Source organism: Amblyomma americanum, chromosome 6, assembly GCF_052857255.1.
Source record: "Amblyomma americanum isolate KBUSLIRL-KWMA chromosome 6, ASM5285725v1, whole genome shotgun sequence".
NCBI lineage: Eukaryota > Metazoa > Arthropoda > Arachnida > Ixodida > Ixodidae > Amblyomma > Amblyomma americanum.
In genome coordinates this window covers 12,112,865-12,133,550 of record NC_135502.1, presented here as the reverse complement: position 1 = coordinate 12,133,550, position 20,686 = coordinate 12,112,865, and the positions used below count along the sequence as shown (strand labels likewise).

At 48.7% G+C, this 20,686-nt stretch overlaps 1 protein-coding gene across 1 annotated transcript in view; it reads right to left on the bottom strand.

Annotated features, from left to right (window-relative positions):
- Positions 1-19,259, bottom strand: part of LOC144094553 (uncharacterized) — a 59,768-nt gene extending 40,509 nt beyond the window's left edge. The window contains exons 1-5 of the mRNA XM_077628471.1: positions 19,176-19,259; positions 12,196-12,288; positions 6,067-6,092; positions 5,094-5,174; positions 2,971-3,034 (exon numbers count right to left, since the gene is read on the bottom strand). Of these exons, the coding sequence (XP_077484597.1) occupies positions 2,971-3,034; positions 5,094-5,174; positions 6,067-6,092; positions 12,196-12,283 (259 nt within the window). The 5' untranslated portion in view covers positions 12,284-12,288; positions 19,176-19,259. The remainder of the gene's footprint in view (positions 1-2,970; positions 3,035-5,093; positions 5,175-6,066; positions 6,093-12,195; positions 12,289-19,175) is intronic.
- Between the last annotated feature and the right edge of the window lie 1,427 nt (positions 19,260-20,686).

Below are 20,686 nucleotides of genomic sequence, written 5' to 3'. Positions count from 1 at the left end.
AATAAAATACAAGGATTAACAGATCTGAGTGCTAATGTCTCCAAAAAACACGCTTAGAGCTCTGCTGCTGGAAAATAACTTAGAACTCACATAATCTGCCATGTTTCTGTCCCTAACTGCTATTTTTTTGGGAGTGCATTTTCATTTTGTATCTTGCTGTTGTTTTGTTACTATGATGTTGCAATTTTTGTTGTTCCAAAGCTTGCAACAACCATGTTCAGAATTTTGTTATATTTGCAATCTTTGTACCAAGTATTTTGTGTCGGCATGTACGAATTATTGTTTGTTGTATACTGTTATATTTTTGTTACATGATTTATTTACCTTTTTTCCCCTTCTTATTTCCCCCAGAAGATTTTGGTATGAAACTTTTTTTAAAGCTATGTTTAACGTTTGTGCCAGACTGTATGCGGGACAAGAGCCATCGTCAGGCGTTTCGCCTTTTGCTCTTGCTCCTCTTTCTGCATCAGAAAGAAACAAATAAATCTAATCAAATCAAATCAGGACAGTGAGCAGAGAGGCAGTAGTGCAGAGCAATGTGACATCCGGCCAGTAACGAAAGAGGTAGTAAAGAAAGCTTTGGGAGCAATGAGGAGGGGAAAGCAGCTGGTGAGGATCATTTAACAGCAGATCTGTTGAAGCACGATGGGAAGACTGTGCTAGAAATCTAACCACCCTGTGTACGCAACGCCTTATGACCTCGAGCGCACCGGAATCTTGGAAAAACGCAAACATTATCTTAATCCACAAGAAAGGGAACGCCGAGGACTTGAAAAATTGCCCACCTATCAGCTTACTGTCCGTTGCCTACAAGCTATTTAATAAGGTAACGGCTAATAGAATCAGGGCAACCTTAGACTTCAATGAACCAAATGACCAGCAGGATTTTGTAAAGGCTACGTTGCCTACAAGGTATTAATAAGGTAATGGCTAATACAATCAGGGCAACCTTAGACTTCAATCAACCAAATGACCAAGCAGGATTTTTTAAAGGCTACTCGGCAACGAACTGTATTCAACTATCAATCAGGTCATGAAGAAGTACGCAGACCATAGCCAACCTCTATACATAGTTTTCATGAATTACGAGAAAGCATTTAACTCAGTCGAAGCCGCAGCAGTCGTGCCGGCATTGCCGAATGAGGGTGTAGAAGGGACTTATGTGAAAATTCATAGCACTTCATAAAGTCAGCAATGAAATTCCAATAAGGAAGGGTGTCAGGGAGGGGGACACTATCTCGCCAAGGCTATTCACCGTCTCTTTACAGGACGTATTCAGCGAATTGGATTGAGAGCAGTTGGGGATAAGAGTTTATGCAGAATACCTTACTAATGTGCGATTCGCTAAAGACATCACCTTGTTACGAAACCCAAGGAATGAAGTGCAAAACAAGATCAATGACTTAGACAGGCAACGCAAACGATGAGTCTAAAAATTAATATGCAGAAAACTGAAGTAATGTTCAACAGTCTGAGAAGGGAACAGCAGTTTACGATTGAGAGCGAGGCGCGGAAGTGGTAAGAGAATACGTCTACTTAGGGCAGGTGGTGATCGCAGATCCGGACCACGGCATGCGAAATAACTAGAAGAATAAGAATTGGGTGGAGCGCATTTGGGAGGTACTCTCAGATCATGGATGGCAATTTGCCAATAGTATCCCATAGGAGAATGTAACAGCTGTATCTTACCGGTACCCACCTACGGGGCAGAAAGGTGGAGGCTAAAGAAAAGGGTTCAACTTAAATTGTCAACGCTGCGAGCTATGGAAAGAAAAATGATAGGTGTAAAGTTTACACAGGAAGAGAGCAGAGCGGATCAGAGAACAAACCCGGGTTAATTACGTCCTAGTCAAAATCAAGAAGACGAAATTGGCTTCGCCATGGCATGCAATGCGGAGGCAAAATAACCGATGGACCTTAAGGGTAACGGATTGGATTTCAAGAGAGGGCAGGCGTAGCAATGGTTAGCAGAAAGTTAGGTGGGCGGATGATAAGATGCTTGCGCGGATTAGGTGGCCGCAGCTGGCACAAGACAGAAAGAATTGGAGATGTATTAAAGGTACTTTTGTCCTGCAGTGAGCGTAGTCAGGCTGATGATGATATGATGATTGTGGTGGTGTGACGACGATGATGATAGAACACTTCAGCAATTCCCGAGGCAGTGTATATATATACGTTGAGATGTCACATTAAAAATAAAGTCATGCGTTTCCATTCCAGACAACGGTTCAACTTTTTATTGGCGACCAAAGGGCACGCTGAAGTGCTGGTGGGAGGCAGTATAGTAAATATTCCCAGATTCATCGAGGCAAACGGAAGAGCTGACTTGTAAACCATGGCAGACTTCTGAGGAGCAGATGTCCAAGAGAGCAGTGGTGGCTACGCCTGCCTCGCCGGTTGGCCAGAAGCATGGGAAAACTAAGTTTCCTCTGCTCTGATCCAAGCCGAGAGTGATGGCGCCGTCGACGGATTTCAAGGCGAAAGAACCGCGCCGAATGTGCGCTGTATCCATGTCTAGACGACATGCCAGCATGGCGCCTCTCGTCAATTAGCAGGAACCGCCAAAACTGCCAAATGTGCACTGCCCAGAGACCAGACACTGCAAGCACCGAAGCTTCTGGAAGCGGCGCGAACGATCGAGCACAGCGTTATGGTCACTTCTATAGGCACATAACTTCAGTCTGCTCCAATGGGGAAGCGGCCACGCGTCCCTACTTTCCCTCCACTGCTTGCCTTTTAACGTACCACCTTTACCTGCCATTAATGCCGTCACTTGCCACCAGAGAGTATAGCGTCCCGCCTTTCTCACATACTCGAACCTCAACCGCACGTTGTGAGACGTCCTCTTTCGCGTATTTTGCGACGCGAAATGGACATCATTTTGTCCCTAGAAAGTGCCTACAACCGGCTGTATACAAAGACCGCTCAAGTGCGTCTAAGGAAGCCATGCGCCCACACCATGCACCTCACCGATTCGCGGCGTAGCTTTGTCCAGCAGGAGCATTTCCTTGATCGTCTTTTCGGCGAGGGCCACCTGCGAACAGAGCCCCAAATAATTTATTGACTCGCGTGGTCATCATTAATGTCCGGAGAGTGGTCAATAATAGCGTTTGTGACTAGTTTTCACGTCTTGATACACCATAATCTGCACAATTTCTTGCCAATCGTTACCGTTCTTTCCATGAAAATGAAGTGAATAAACCTTATTCAGTTAAAGAGAACGGTGGGGTGTTTATAGCAGTGTATGTAACGCCGACTTACAGGTGGCGTTGGAATCTGTTGAATCACCACGCAGGCCGGGTAACATCAAGCGACTTTACACTTAGGCCAATGGACAGAACCACGACGACGTGCTGGAGTAGACGTGCCTGCTCGCTGCGTTATGGCGAGGTTGCTATCCGCGCTGACGAGGAAGACGGGATTGTGCACAGTGTATCCGAACTTACTGTTGTGCTCGCGCTTCCTTCCTGCTGTGGAATTCGGCGAAGTTGGGCATGGGGAGGATTTCCTGAAGACCACCGCGAGGGTGGGTGAGCCCTCTGGGGGAGACGTGACTGCAGGGCTGCCAGAGGGAACGACGACAAAAGCGTCCCCACGTGTTCGAACAGGAATGGCGAAAGCAGCGACGATAGCGTCCCCATAGCGACGATAGCGTTCAACAGGAATGCCAGCGACGACCATAAGCGTATTCGTTCCGGTCCTCGCCACGACGAAGTGAGGTATCAGTGTGGTCCCCTTCAGTCACGCTGGATTTTAACAATTTCCCGAGTGCCGCACCTGCGACAGAGTCTCCGCGTTCCGGTCACCAGTCAAGTTCTTTCGACACCTGCGGGGAGACAGCCTGCATTCCTGTGTCATGCAGGTGCCCTCCGGACGCACGTGCGCGGCCACCTGGAAGCCGCGGGGACGACAACGTGACCGGGTCCTGTTCCCTTTCCCTCGACCGAGCTGCGAAGAAACATCAGGACCGCCCTGCCGTGGGTGGTACCATCAGTGTCATCGTGTGATTGGACATCATTCTTCGAACTGTATTCCCTAGCTAGGGATCTGGGGAATACGAAGAGTATTTAAGGAGCTGCTGGTTTGATGCCAGAGAGAGCCCCCTTCTTGAGAGGTATCAGAGACTCCCGACTCCTAAGAATATCTCTTTACTGAGAAGCACTCTCAGTTGCCTGTACTTGTACATAATGTAAATAGTCCTTGTATAAGGTTTTCCAAGTTTTCTTCCTCCGAACGTCCTCGTCTCTTCTCCGGACCAGTCACGCTACCTGAATCCCAACAACTGGTGGCAGCGGCGGGATGCTGCTACCTGAATCCCAACACTGTCGAGTCAGGGCTTATCAGCTATTGCATAGCGTCCACGAAATTTCGCTCAGGCATTTCACTTCTGGCGTTCGCGAAAATTGCGACCCTCGCTTGGAGCGCGGCCCTCAGCAGGTCGTGAGCGCGCTTGCCTACACAACATTCGTTCAAATTCTGGACACACACTGTCTTATACAGCAACCAGAAGTCGAGGACTCGATGTGCCCGACATGTGTGCGCGTGAGAACCATGAACATGTCATATGCGCCCTGATTTCGCGTCATCGCCTGGACCACCCCACACACCATTGATGTGCATACTGACTCGTGCCTCTGCCTGACAAGTGTTCTTGGGCACATGGGGAGAGACATCACGTTGCGCGCGGCAGAGGCCGCTTTGTCGTTTCTCAGGGGCACAGTTCTTGCACTTCGGTGTTGAAGAGCTTTGATCATCTGCCTATATAGAGTCCGCTTGTCATGATATATAGTCAGTATTCAGCCACTACACGACGAAGCGAACCTATTCCGTCACCATATAGAAGTGTCTCTCGCTCTTTTGCGCACCCAGATCTCTTCAGTTTACAGCGTTCCTTCCGCGTTCCCAGAACTCCAAAGGCCTTGGACGAAGAATAGGGTCGTCCCCACAGCTGCCTCCCACAAGAACCGCAGCACCACCGCTGCGGTCACACTTCAACTGCTCCTCATGTGTTTCCTTGCACTGGTTAGATAAACGATTAGTGATACATTGGTGACTTATCGCCTTTGAACTGATATTAGACAGACGGCACTAACCTGGTTTTTCATGCGTTCCACCGGTTCTCTGAAGTTATGCTCGACTTTCTTCGGGAGCTCCTGCGAATTCCTCTCTTCAGTCTGTAAAAGAAAATGCCATCGTATAACCGACATGTGCTTGGATTTCAGTGACAGGACAAAGAAAATACAAACGAGTACTTCGGTGCAATGTGACAAAAAACTAAGCGTGGGGTACGTGACTGACGTAATCCATATCATGCATCACTGTCCTACTTGTCACGTTGCACTTAAGTTACCCCTAAATTTTGTATACCGGCTGGTTACCGTCAAGCGCCCCTGAAAGTCTATCAAACACCAAGCCACCACGTGGGCGGTAGGTAAGCGGGCATAAATTTCAGGCACAATGGAAACAGGCTGAGCAACTCAAAGCTTTTTCGAGTGACTCGAATGTTTTGCTGTTCCAAAGGACAAGCATTCTGAGTATCCGCAGCTAAAAATAAAATATATATGCTTCATGTGCGCGAGTTTCGAGCTCAGCACGAGCTACTCGGTTGCATAATACACCAGCAGGCTCACGGTTATTGTGCCCTAGTGAGATGCTGTCGGAAACACCTTTGTTTTTTGGCCTTATGAGCTCAGCTAAAGAAGCGAAGCATGATTAAAAATTACGCGGATATACCGGATAATACAGCTGTACATGTAAGTAGAGGTTCAGGTACTGTTCTTGAATTGTGTCCGTATTGACTGTTGTTACGTGTGGTAATAAAGCACATAACCAAGGCACTTCTGATATTCTTGCTGTCCATTAGCAAGCAATTGGAGATTTCAAATCTGTGCTGTAACGGTTTTCCTCTCCTGACGTCCACGAGGGAGCCATTAAACTAATAAATGAAGTGGAGGAACAGAACGCGAACCGTTCACAGTCGCTGTAGTGCAGCAGCATTATATTACTGCAGGCCGGGCAACTCGCGGGTGCAGCGGATTTAACTGGCGGTGAATCGGCGACACTTACCAGTGCACTGACCATCTTGTCATAATCTGAAAGGCAATTCACGTCGGATGAAAGTTGGACCATTTGGCTGCGCGTGGTCAAGGCGACAAACGTGCCCCAGTCGGCACCGAACCGTTCGAAATTGCCTCCGGCGAGGCGCAAAGCAAACGACCTGCCGGCCAAGCTGGATCGCCGCGATGTATTCAGGCAGCACAGAATGTCAGAAAAAGCGTCTGTTTTGTCGTGGACCATCTCCGAACCAGTTCCAAAACTTGTGTTGTAAACAGGTCTTTGACATTCCTGCTATCCCAACTCTCTCATGTCCAGCATTCTTGGGCAAAAATTTTGAATATAGGAATATTTAAGATGCTGTTATGTAAATATTAAACGTAATGGTCTGTTCTTCCGACGCGTAGCAAAATATTGTAATGTTTTCCATCGTCCGCATTGTGCATTTAAGGTTGCCATAGAAAACCAGTGGGGAACGTCTTTGACAATAGCAGAAACGTTAATTGCAAAAAAAACGCAAGCCTGTCACGGGAAATCTCAGGATATTTATTTATTTATTTCGCATACTTTCCAGGCCCGAAGCCATTACAGAAAAGAGTGGTAAGGTACATAAAATAAACCGTGGACGTTATACATTATTATTTTACAAAACGGTAGAAAATAAAATAGTCTTGTAATTATAGATGTCAGAAATGGCAGTGATGGAGGGAGGAAGGTCGTTCCAGCCTGCGCTGATTTTGTGAATAAATGAATTATGAAACACTTTTGTTCTGAAAAATGGAACAGCAACTTTAAACATGTGGTCAGAACGGGAAGAAATGTATGATGGGCAAGCAAGAAGATGATCCTTTAATACAGGGTTGTAATGATACATTCTATGGAAAAGACAGTCGAAAACATTTACGACGCGAAGAAAGGTTTGGCAGGGTAAGGGTGCTTTTCATGGAAGTAATGCTGGCGTGACGGGAATAGATAATATAAAACGTGCTGCGCGATTTTGGGTGGATTCAAGAGTGTTTATTAGTGTGATTTGACTGGGATCTCATACTGCGCATGCATATTCTAGCTTTGGCCGCATTGATGTTTTGTAGAGTGTTGGTTTTATCGGCAGCGGCAGTCTCTGAAAATTTAATACAACTCGTTGCTCGTTTTTAGATTTGGCGGCTATGCATATAGTGAACAACTGCACTGCTTAAACACACAAAAAGAAGACATGGTATACGATACAGATGAAACGTGTTAGTTCGCTATAAACCGATACCAACTAGGCTACATCTTTTCATTGTTGACAACTGTGCACGATGCATCAAGGCGATGCAAATGCATCAATCTTTGGCAGACCGAGCGCACATTAAATGCAGATCTATTCTTGACGGCGCTTAAATAAATACAGTACTGCAGCATAGGTGCGCATTGGAAGTAAGAGAATGCTCAGTTAGCTCGCCCGTGAGAACTTTTTCAAGAACTGTGCACCAATAAGGGTCCTCTGAGCAGCCTTTCAAATTGGTTGCTTTGTCTAAATATCAACTTATTGCTCCCAGCGGCCAAGTAAATTTATTTTTCGACATCGCCACGAGAATGTTGCAATTTTTATTAAAATATGTATTCTTTCACACATGTAACTAAATATGCGTTATAATATTTCATTGCATGCCTATCACAGATATTATGAGTTTAGCACAGATCACGGAGAAGGTCATAGAGAAACAACCGTCGAACCTACGGCTTTAAAATTGCGTACGTTCACAGGAACACCTGACCTGAGGAATGCATTTTGATTAACGCTCAAAGATCTAACCTTTGCTTAGGTCTGAAGAACACAGCACAGCCTCCAGAAATGAGATGAAGCGTGAGCTTGCCGGGCGTTTCGCTAAGCACATCGGCTATGAGTTTCACTTTCATGCGCAGGCGCCTTGCGGTCTCTACGTTCAAAATGGTTAATTGTTTATAGGTGGATGCGACACGTGTATTAAGACGTCAGAAATTTTTTCACCGCAACGAATAACTTGCTGAACGATTATAAGCTCATTCCGTACGGGCTGTTCATAGAGACCCCGGAACAGAGGAGGGAGAGGGGGGGAGGTGGCAGGGGGGGGGGGGGGGGGGGGGCGGTCGCCCCAACGTTTTTCCAGAAGGTGCAGCGCTCCCCCCCCAGTCTCCAATTGTTTGCACTCAGATCAGATTTCTGAAAATTGAAACACTTCAGTTCTAGGACTCTTTTAATGCAAATCACAGTGTGGCTGAGCTACTTGGTTTCGTAACCAGTTGTAAAGCATTTCGTATATGAGTGACCTAAACCGGTCATGTCCCAACGGAAGTCGACTGTCTGATCCGTGTACATAATCATGGTTACCATAATTTAAACAAAATATGCACAAACTTTTTTAATGCAACTGATCACTCCTCGTGTGTAAAGCTTTCCATCCATAAACCTTCCCACTTCAATTCGTCTTATATTGCCGTGAATCTTTGCACTGCTGGTTCGTTCGCACTCAAAACCGCCGGCACGCAGCTTTATCATTTTGTTTTGTAATGCGAGATGTGACCAGACTTATCTCCATTGGTCGTGACCACGTGCAAATGCTTCCACTTTTTTCCAGACTGTTGTAGTTGCTTTTCGTTCTTTATCTCGAAGGTTCCTTGCCAGCTTTAAATTGAGCGCGGCCAAGATGCAGGCGTTCAGTTCGATGATCACAGAGCACGCTTGTTGCTATCGCCGCTGCTGAGTAATTCAGTACTTAGTGGGCGCGAATCAGTCCCTTAGTCAGTTTCTCTTGTCGGCTACTGATCCGGAGTTCCCGGGTTCGAACCCGACCGCGGCGGCTGCGTTTTTATCGAGGCAAAACGCTAAGGCGCCCGCGTGCTGTGCGATGTCAGTGCACGTTAAAGATCCCCAGGTGGTCGAAATTATTCCGGAGCCGTCCACTACGGCACCTCTTTCTTCCTTTCTTCTTTCATTCCCCTTTTATCCCTCCCCTTACGGCGCGGTTCAGGTGTCCAACGATATATGAGGGAGATACTGCGCCATTTCATTTCCCCAAAAACCAATTATTATATTGGATGCCTTATCGTTGTCTTCCTGACTGCTGGAGTGTCGTCACCACAACGTGACAGTTTGCATAAACCTTTGAACATTAATATATATATATATATATATATATATATATATATATATATATATATATATATATATATATATATATATATATATATTATGTAAATGAGCATTAAATAAATAACAAAATAAGCTCGAAATCTTGACCCCCCTCAAAAATGTTCCGAAGTCCTTGCTGTTCGTAGCTAAGTGTGTCCACGAATAATTTGAGAATCAGCACGACGGCAGCACCCCACGACTGTAGATAGCAATGCTTTACAAAGATTACACTGAGTAATCCTAGTGCCCTGGCCAGCGATAGCATTTAGTGCATTATTCGCATGATATGCAATAGCCTAAAGCCAATAGATTTTTTCTTGACTTCAGCTAGCATCACGTACGGAGTTCATGCCGTTTTCGATTCGTCGGCAGACCATGCGTTATTGGGCCTCGTTTGTTGTCACAGTATTGAAGCGGCATAAAAGAAGGAAGAAAGGACGTAGAGGGAGATGGTACGTGCCACCGTCCGCTTGTGCGTCACGTACTTCCTCCCGTGTACTGCTTCGCCAGACGGAATATCACCCCGCCGCGTACTTTTTGAAGCGTAGTATTGAGCTGCAGTAACGAAATTCCGAGTCAGTATTTAGTACTAGTGGAGGCCCATTCGTCGGCCTTATTGGTCCTCCCTGTCTTTGATACCAGACAACAGCGCGAACTGGGATAAGAAAGGCACTGTTATTCGTCTCTTAACTTCCGCAGTGGGCCAACTGGTCCCGTTCGAAATACAACCTTTGTCCGTAAAGTTTCAAGACTGATTTATTTTCTTCTCTGTAAATGATTCCCCAAATTAAATGTTGGCGTGAATGTGTAGCACCATCTTTTCGGGCTAACCTGAGCTATTTATGTTTATTGCTGTGGCAGTCGCTAGATGGCACTACATGTAGAAAAATACGTTGTTACTAGTCACCTGCGCATCCTACTGTGAGTGAATGTGGAGAGATGGACGTCCACCTCGAACAGCGTGTAAACAAAAAATTCTATATGACGCTTGGTACACAGACGTATTAGCTCCTTCGGGACGCTTACGGCAGCGAGAAATTATCACGGGCGCGAGTTTTCGAGTGGCACAAGAGGTTCGTTTCGGGGAGACCGTCGGTGAAAGACGACACAAGGCAAGGGCGCCCTTCAACCTCACGGAAGGAAAACAACGTGGCTTGACTCAGGGAAATCGTACACCAAGACCGCACCATTACAGTCAGCATGCTATCAGATGCTCTCGACATTAGTAAGACAACATGCCACCAAATTTTGCGTGAGAACTTGGGGAAACGAAGGCTCAATGCTAGACTTGTGCCGCACTCCCTCACACAGGACCAGAAGGACACGCGGGCATCAGTGAGCGCCGATTTGCTCTCCGAGGCAGAGAAGGATGCTGCATTCGTCGACAGCATCATTGCTGGAGACGAACCATGGTGTTTTCAATACGATCCTCAAACAAAGAGGCAGAGCGCCGAATGGCGGTCTACAAGCTCTTCGCCGTCGAGAAAGTGTGGCGACAACAGACCAAGACAAAGACGATGCTGATAGTTTTTTTCGATGCCAAAGGTGGCATACACCACGAGTTCGTCCCTCAAGGGCAGGCGGTGAATCAGGAGTTTTATATCCGCGTGCTCTAACACATGCGAGATGATGTACTGCGACGTCGTCGCCCTGACTTATGGGCGTCTGGACAAGGGAACCTTCTCCACTATAACACAATGCCACACACTGCTCTCAGCGTGACAAAATTTCTCGCAAAGCACAGCATTACTGTACTTCCCCATCCGCCATACTCGCCTGACCTCTCACCATATGTTTTTTTCCTGTTTCCTCGTGTGAAGAGAGCCCTAAAAGGTCGCTGGATGGGGAGCGTGGAGGCGATTCAAGACGCCGCGACAAAGGAGCTGACAGCCCTGCCAAAAGAAACGTTTTCCAACTGTTTCCAAGACCTCAAGAAGCGTTGGAAGCTGTGTATAGACTGCAAGGGAGACTATTTTGAAGGGGTGCTGCGCAAATGATTGCAATGTTAAACGCGTTTTTTTAATAACCAGTCTCGGAACTTTATGGACAAAGGTTGTATTGATACCGGAGTCGTTGAGTGGCATTGCTAGCTAGCTACCACCTGCGACATCGAAGGTATACGTAGCATTTACGAATGGGCAAAAAAATGAAGCAGGTACAGAATCACTACGAAATACTGGGCCTGATCCCGTTCCTCAGCCACACAGACCAATTACAAGAACGGTTGCGACAACTATTTTTTCTGCGCCTTGCTTTCTTCAAATGGGCGGCACGATTGTTGCCGGAATTTGGATTCTGTAGAGTTCACGCGCCTGTTGCCTCTAAAAGGAAACTAAAAAAATCTAGAACTCGCACTAGAACTCACTATTATTTTTTTAATTTGTAGTGCCAATCAATGGGAGAAGAATACTTCGATTAATCTGTCGCCTAAAAAAAATTATATGTAAAGCAGCAGAAAAAAACCACCACGCCGCCGATGGGATCCGAACCCACGACCAACGAATATCGCGTCCGGTGCTCTACCAACTGAGCTACAGAGACAGCTGTCCAATCTGCTATCCCGATACTCGGAGGTCGTGGGTTCGGATCCCACCGGCGACGTAGTTGTTTTTTCTGCTGCTTTACAATCAATTTCCTTTAGGCGACAGATTAATCGAAGTATTATTCTCCCATTGGATTGGCACTACAACTTAAAAAAAAAATAGAAGCATTCCCCTGTGCACCTTGGTTTCGATGACTGTTGGCTTCCTTCGAGAGAGAGAGAGAGAGAGAGTGTGTGTGTGCGTGTGCGCGTGTGTGCGTGTGCGTGCGTGTGTGTGTGTGTGTGTGTGTGCGCGCGTGCGTGCGTGCGTGTGCGTGCGTGTGCGTGTGCGTGCCACTCTCTCTCTCTCTCTCTCTCTCTCTCTCTCTCTCTCCGGTACCTGCGGACATCCGTGCCATGAATAGAACCAGGATAAACTATGGGAGCTTATTAGGCTGGTACTCACAAGTGAAGGCTTTCTCCACCGGGGTGAATAAAGCAATGGACGAGGAATTTTCCTTGTTCTTGTACCTCGCCAGGACCTTGGCCGCCATAACGTCTGCAATCGAGGGAACGCCGCAAGAGAATCCATGGAACGTACACTCCACTCTCTTCACTTGCTGCTCTCTGTAAAAAAGAGCAATCTATACATTTGACAGCGTTCACTGCTCGAGCTGTACAGCATTTCGCAGCGCTAGCTGTTATAGGAATGTTGTCTTGTATGCGCCTCGAACGTTGTCAAACTCATGCGACCGCGAACCACCAGCAAAAAAAATGGTTTTGAGGAGAGGAAAGGTGCAGTAACGAACTCACTATGCTTCGGTAGACACTTCCATGACGCCATGAAGGAATGGTTGTAGGTGGGGATGGAAGAAGGAAGAGAGAAAGAAGCGCCGTAGTGGAGGGCTACGGATTTATTTCGACCAGCTGGGGATGTTTAGCCTGCATTGACATTGCAGAGCACAAGGCATCTTTTGCCTCTCGCCTCCATCGAAATCCCGCCGCGGCCACAGGCGCAGCTGCTGGACAGAGGCGGCGGCATTTTTTGACTGAGATCCAAGTGTAGGATAGCACACAGTATGCGGAAAGGAGAAAGAGGAGGGGGAGGGGCAAGAAGTGCGTATGCGGCGGGGATAAGCACCGGAACAGAAAACGACGCAGCAGCGCAGATAGAGCGCGCCGGAGCAGGCAGAGAAAAAGGGCGGTAAGCAATAGTGTTCTGAAGGTTTACTTGTTTGGCTGTAGTTGCTGTGTGACGCTTGTGTGACACCTGAAGGTATATGGCGAATAGTCGTTTCGAAACCTATACATGGCTTTTCAATACCGATACGCCCTTTGCTACTGCTTTCCGTGTTCCTTCGTAAATCGTCGCCGTGCGAAATAGTTCACTCTGTCACAGCACAGCTGTTAAAAGATCACTGTTTCTCGGTTCTGTGGCATTGGCTTAACACCGCGCCAAGCTGAGTGGTCCAAACACAGAGTAATGACGAGTGAATTGTAAATGACGTCACGCGCACTCTTCGGGAGAAAAGAACAAAATATAGAAGTCATGTAGATAACATCCGCCAGTTCTGCAAACTATTTTTTAAGACAAACTTAAAATTTCATACTCTAGAGTAAAACTGCTTGCTTATTATTCAGTGATTAGTTTAGTTTAGTTTATGGGGGTTCAACGTCCCAAAGCGACTCAGGCTATGAGAGACGCCGTAGTGAAGGGCTCCGGAAATTTCGACCACCTGGGGTTCTTTAACGTGCACTGACATCGCACAGTACACGGACCTCTAGAATTTCGCCTCCATCGAAATTCGACCGCCGCGGCCGGGATCGAACCCGCATCTTTCGGGCCAGCAGCCGAGCGCTATGACCACCCAGCCACCGCGGCGGCTTATTCACTGATTAGACCGAAACTTGAATACGCTTGCGCAGTCTGATCCCATTTATTAAACAGAGTATTAGTCTTGACAGACAGACAGACAGAAAAACTTTATTGAGCAAGTGAGTTTTAGAACCAGCTGGGTCCCTGGGCCACTGCGCGGTCCCGCACTGCATCAAGTAGGTCATGCCGGGACATGACGTCGGCAGCCCGAGTCACCGCAGCAAGCTGCGATGTCGGGTCTGCAGACATAAGCAGGACCTCCCAGTGTTCCCAGCTCGAGATGGCGTGCTGTCCCCGCGGGTGAGGGTCAGCAGGGCAGCCGAAAAGGATATGAAAGAGTGTGGTGTGGGGGTCACCGCATAGGGAGCATTCAGGGGATGTGCCGCAATAGTGGGATAAAAGCTGAGGGGATGATAGAGAGCGGGTCTGGAGGCGTCTGAAGAGGATCTGTTGGGAGTGCGTAAGAGAGGGGTGGGGAGGAGGGTAAGTCCGACGGTCTAAACGGGGTATTTGCGTGAGCTCCGCAAAGGTGTGCGCCCGCTCCCTCGAGAATCCTGGATCGAGACTGTCCTGAGCCCGGCAAATGAAACCTGGGGCCAATTTATCGGCAGCCTCGTTTCCAGGGTTCCCAGAGTGAGCCAGCACCCACTGAAGCCCTACCTTGCGCGGTAAATTTTGGGTAGGCGTGTTCAACAATTGCCAGGCAGAGGCGTGAGTCCTGCCCCTGGCAAAGTTGGACAGAGCCGTTTTGGAGTCGCTGAAGATGTATTGGGCGTACGAATGTGCAAGGGCTAGGGCGATGGCGGTCTCCTCTGCCTCCCGAGGGAAGACGGTGAGTTAGGGGGTGAGGTATGGTAGGATTGTAGGCAACTGCTACCGCTTCATGCGCTGTACATGCGGCGTATACCCAAACGGCATCGTGGGCTTGCCCATAATACTTATGGAGGGCATTAGCGTGAGCTACGCGGCGAGGGATGTGATATTGGGGATGGACGTTTCGAGGAAGGGGCTTCACAACGAGAGGTGTATGGATGTGTCGAGGGATGGCTATAAGGGTTGATTGGTTAGCGGGTATGTTGATGCGAATAGAAGAGAGTATATGGCGGCCAGTGGCGCTCGTGGCAAGTCTAAGGTACTGTGCCTGACGGTGAGCGTCCACAAGTTCCTGAATGGTGTTATGCATGCCTAGTGCAAGAAGTTTGGATGTGCTAGTGCTACGAGGTAGGTTTAGGGCTGCCTTAGTCGCAAGGCGGATCATTGCGTTCACGCGTTCGGTTTCCGTGCGGTTCAATTTGAGATATGGGGTTGCGTATAGAATGCGGCTAAGTGTAAATGCGTGCACTACTTTCATGTTGTCCGCTTCGTCTAAACCCTTGTTAAGGGAGGACACTCGGCGTAGAAGGTGCAGCATGGATTGCGTGGAGGCCTTGAGTCTTTTAAGGGTATGTTCATTTCGTCCAGAATGCTACAAGTGGAGGCCAAGGATGCAGAGGGCGGGTGTGATGGGGATAGGGGATCCTTTTAAATCGATTTGGATGGGCGAGTTAGCGCCAGATTTTGACCTAATTAGGAAGAGCGCGGACTTAGATGGGTAACATTCGAGCCCGATGGATGACGCGTGAGAGGAGATGGTGTCTGCTGCTAACTGAAGAGTTTCCTCAATTTCCCCGTCAGAGCCATGAGTGGTCCATGTGGTAATATCATCAGCGTACAGGGTATGCTTTAGGTGTGAGATTATAGCCAGTTTGTGAGCTAGGGGGATGAGAGCAACGTTAAAGAAAAGAGGAGAAAGGACCGCCCATTGAGGGGTTCCGAGCTCTCCGAGTGTATAAGGGGATGTGGTAATCTTATCTATGTGCAGGGAGGCAGTGCGGCCCGAGAGAAACGCGCGAGCGTAGTTGTAGGTTTTAGGGCCTACCTGTAGAGCCTGCAGTTCCCGTAAGATGGCATCGTGTCGAATTCTGTCAAATGCCTTGGTGAGGTCAACTGCCAGGATAGCTTTAGTGTGATGGGGAATGGTATCATCAAGCACGTCATGCGTAATTTGAAGTAGGGCGTCCTGCGCAGATAGATGCACACGAAAACAGAGCATACTGTGGGGGAAAAGGTGGTTGTCTTCCATGTACGTTGTTAGCCGAGCAAGATTTATGTGCTCGAAGATCTTGCCTAAGCAGGATGTAAGAGAAATGTGGCGGATGTTTTCTAGGGTGATAGGCTTGTTGGGTTTTGGAATAAAAATAATTTTTCCATGCTTCCACGAGGCAGGGAGAGTACCTGCCTCCCAACATTTGTTAAAGTAGTTGACTAAGTCAGAGATGGAAGCATCGTCAAGATTTCTGATAGCTGCATTGGTGATTTGATCATCTCCGGGAGCGGTATTTCGTAATTTCAATAGGGCGGCGCGAAATTCTGATTCTGTAATAAGGGCGTCAAGCTCGGGCTGGGGTGGGCCCGCATAATCAGCATACTTGCAAGGGAGACCGGGGGTTGTATAGGTGCATTTCACCTGTGCGAGGAAGGCATCGGTGTCCTGTCGATGGTTGTGAGCGAGGCGGCGAATGCTAAGGCGCGTCTGAGATTTGGATTGCGTGGGGTCTAGCATGTGCCGTAACAGATGCCAAGCGCGGGTTGTGGAGAGATTGCCGCGGAGACCGTCACAAACCTGAGCCTACTAACTTTGCAGAGTGGCACTACATTGTACTATTTGGGATTGAATCTGGGCAAGTTTGAGTTTTAGTCTCCTATTGTGCTTCGTAGTCTTCCACCTTTGCGTTATGTTGTCCTGTGCTTGGAGGAGGTGGGCGAGCTTGCTGTCATTAACAGGGGTGTCTGGGTATAGAGTCGAGCGTTTGAGTGTGCTGGCGAATGTCTTTTTGCAACTGAATAATCCAGGTGTCTAGGTCGAAGGGGGCCTGTGTTGGCTGCGCTTGTATAAATTTGCGGAGCGCGTCTTAATTAGTGTGCTTAACGGTAAATTTGCGCTGAGATTGGCGATAGTTAGGGTTATTCGAATTAGGTGATGATCACTGCATAGTGTGGAAAGCATTCTTTCCCACTGCAGGTTGTCCAAGTTTATACCAAGCGTGAGGTCTGGGCTAGTATCGTCAGTAACACTGTTACCAATCCGCGTAGGTAAGCTGAAATCATTAAAGATGGTCAGGTGGAGCGCCAGCGTCTCATTGTATAAAACTGCATCTGTGGTTGGTGCGCCGATAGCCCCAGTCCACGTGAGCGCAATTAAAATCTCCGGCAATAAGTAGGGGGTTTGATCCGGCCAACTGGGTTGCGCATTTGAGAAGTGAGGGGATTAAGTTAATTGACTGACCTGGGAGCAGGTAGCAGTTAAGAAAGAACAGGGTTGATTTTGCAGGGGTGGGTGGTAAGACTTCAATAATGCTGCTAGCGATAGGGGAGGTAATTACGTGCTCCACGTAATGCAAGGATTTACTGACATATGTGACCACCCGAGGAAGATCAGTGGGGTCTGAGGGGATAAAAGCGTATCCTGGCAGCTGCCTGCAAACATTGGAGTCCTGAATGGCGATAATGCCTGGTGGGGATGACGAACTTGCGATAATTTGCTGCAGAAGATCGCGCTTTCGCCGAAAGCCCCTGCAATTCCACTGAATAATCTGTAAAGAATTAAGGCCCGTTGGAGGAGCCATGTTGTTGGGTAGTGAGGGGAAGGAGGGGTGTGGAGAGTGGGACTGTGGGAGGATAGTTTGTTGAGAGTCAAGGAGTGAGGCGAGTTAAGCGCTCCTCTACCTTGGTCATGATGCTACATATGACATTAACGGGTGATGGTAGATTCAATAATAAGGTGGCACTGTGCAGTGAGCTGCGCAGTAACGCGCTCTCTGAGCCTGGCTTCCAAGTTTTGGGCGAAGGCCTGAAGTTTGGCGTCTATGTCTATTGGTTCGACTGGGCTCTCATCAGCCTTCTTTTTTAGGGGGAAATTGGGCGGGTTGGGTGGGTGAAGGGGGGGGGGTGTGGATGGGGAGATACAGCAGTGGTGGCGGTAGAGAGGGCTGCCCTGAGCTGCTTTACCTCCTCTCGCAGACCCTTCACGTCCGGGTCCTGGGAGGTCCTGGTGTTCGTCCCGGCAGCCTTGGAGGCCCATGTTGCAGTAGACGGGAGGGTCGTTTTCAGCGGAGGAAAGGCGTTCTTGTTCGTTTGCAGCGGAGGAAAGTCATCCTTGTTAGGGGACATTGCCTTCTGGGGCGATGGGTTGCGTGGTTGGGCGGTGCGATTTCTAGCCATGCACGAGCCGGTGCCCGTGAGGTGCTGGCCTCCACAGAGAATGCCAGTCGGGATGCAGGAAGGCACATCTTGCGGTTCATGCTTGTCCCCGCACCGCGGGCAGAGACCAGTCTTGGGGCGCGGGCACACGTCATACCTATGGCCCGGCCGACAACAGTTCGTGCACGCCTCTGGACTTCTCGAATCGGGTCTCGAAAAGGTACAGGGGAAAGCTTCAAGGCTTATCTTACTCAAAATTTTCTCGGAATGACTCATTCTCTGAATTAATGCGGGCTAATGGCATTCAGTCTCTCCAACAGAGAAGGAAAAAATTAATGTCTGAAATTTCTTTCCTTGCTCTGAAATCAAAACCTTTTCACCCTGTCTGACGCCTTCAACATCGAGGCGTGATGATGATGATGGGTTTTTATGGCGCAAGGGCATCTATGGCCAAAGAGCGCCATGACACAAGGTATTTTTCAAATTCTCAAGGTGGGGCCAAAGACCCATTTCCCAAGCATTTCACCCTAAATAAGCCGAGCACCAGACCAGGGGAAAGCTTGTACCCACTGTATCACCGGTGGGTACCCGGCGGCACTGGGGATCGAACCCCGCACCTCCCGCATGCGAGGCGGATGCTCAACCACTTGGCCACCGCTGCGGTGACATCGAGGCGTGCCTGCCACCAGCCTCCTAAATAAATGACGCTGTCCTGTGAATTTCTTTATTTAGGTGAAAAAGCTCTATGGGTGAAAAGCGCCGCCGTGGTGGCCGAGTTGTTATGGCGCTGGGCTGCTGGCCCGAAAGACGCGGGCTCGATCTCGGCCGCGGCGGTCGAATTTCGATGGAGGCGAAATTCTAGAGGCCCCTGTACTGTGCGATGTCAGTGCACGTTAAAGATCCCCAGGTGGTCGAAATTTCCGGAGCCCTTCACTACGGCGTCTCCCATAGCCTGAGCCGCTTTGGGACATTAAACCCCCATAAACCAAACCTTTGGGCGAAAACTGAGCGAATGATAACTAACTTATAAACTAATAACTGAATTTCAGCTAGCGATAAATTTGCAGCAGGCTATACAGCACAAACTTTCGTAGCCGGTACGGCAAAACGATCGCATAAAAATGCTTGAAATAGGTTGCTTTGTCACACTTCCTTTAGTTGAGCGGAAAACTGCGTCGACACAAGCACACTGCGTTCCATGATCCCGGCGCAGCTCGCATTGTCGCCGTCGAGCAGCAGGTCAGTTTGCACAGCTCCGTCATCTCTGCCTGCGCTTCACCCATCGGAGGCGTGACTGTAACCATGCAAGGGTGTGAAGATAGTGCTCTTACCGCTGTCTCCAACATCCGAGGCAATTGCGTTGAGCACAGGGTAGGCGGTGTCGAAGATTTCGTTGAAAGCCTGCGCGACATAGATGGCAACATCAAGTATGGAAGAAGTAGAAACTGGGGATCCGTCACACGCGCTTTTCTTCATGCCAACTGACGCTCCCATCAGATGCCGTGCTTCTCCTGGGATCTATAGCGGGCTCTTTACGCCTGCTCCCTAACCATTGAGTCACCGCGGCGGGTGCCTGCAGAATAAATCTCCGAGTTTTGTAGCGAAAGCTACACTACGCTAGCCGGAGCGATTTCGCCCGTCTTGGCCATCTGCTCCTACCGCGCAAGCGCGAGTTTCGCCACAGGTGCGCCGCGCGTGACGTCACAGCTGCGCCGCCGACTGCGTCGCCTCGCCCCCTCCCCCGCTGCCCGTTGACGCCACGACTAGCTATGCGCCTTACTGCGCATGCGCGTGGGGTCGAATGAATACGGGAGGCGATGCGCTCGGCCGTCAGCTGCAAGCCATGGAAGAGTAGAAGCCTTGCTCGTTGCGGCAGCAACGTAGGCTTCGGGAAATGAACTCGACGTACCCCGAAGTCGTTGCCCGGGCTGTTCGGCACGACTGACAGACTCACAGGATGACACCAGTTCAGCTCCATCAGTTAACGGCTCCTTTCGCTACGTATACTAGGCATAGCAGAGCTGAGCCACCACTTATTTTTTGCACTTATTTGGGGAAGGGGAGATATTTTAGGAAAGAAAAGGCACAGCTGCTAAGGGATTAAGAGAGGGAGAAGGAAAGTGTCCTAGCTGTAGTGGAGCACTCCGGATTAATTACGCCTCCATAGGAATTCAGCCTCCGCGACCGGGATTCGATCTCGTAGTCTCACGCTCAGCTACCGCAGCGGGGGAAGCTCTGGCAACGATGGTTGCGGCGCAAAAGCCACGACGAAAAGGTGGGAGCGACGCACACGAGCACGAGCACGGCCGAGGCATTTTACTTTAAATCCCATTTCTGAGCCCCACATAACATTTGGTTGCATGGAATGCTATGCATGCTCAAATTTAGCCCCACACTGGAGCATATGCTGGTGCTGTCGGCTTTTTGAAACTGCACGCGTTCTGATTAGCCGCAGACAACAGCGAACACGCGGAAGTATGAACACATTGAAATAGCAATATCAGGTGGCACTTTAATCTCAGCCACCATTCTGTATCCGCCCTGTAATAAGATACGGTACAGCGCTCTAGCACAAGTAACTGAACGCATGTGGTGAAATTTCTGCTGTAACGGGAGCTAGCGACGTGATGCTATGACGTCTCGTTTGCAGACAGCCTCTAATATTTTTATAAGAGCATGATACATTATACCTTCAACGTTTCCCATTAAACCAATCAGTTAAGGGGGCACGCGGCTTTCTAATTGTGAGAGTATTCACTCGTGTGACTCGTTTTCTATGCTGTCTCGATGTTTCTTTGCTGAAATCCACCAGGAAGTACTACCAAAAAAATTTTCTCAACAG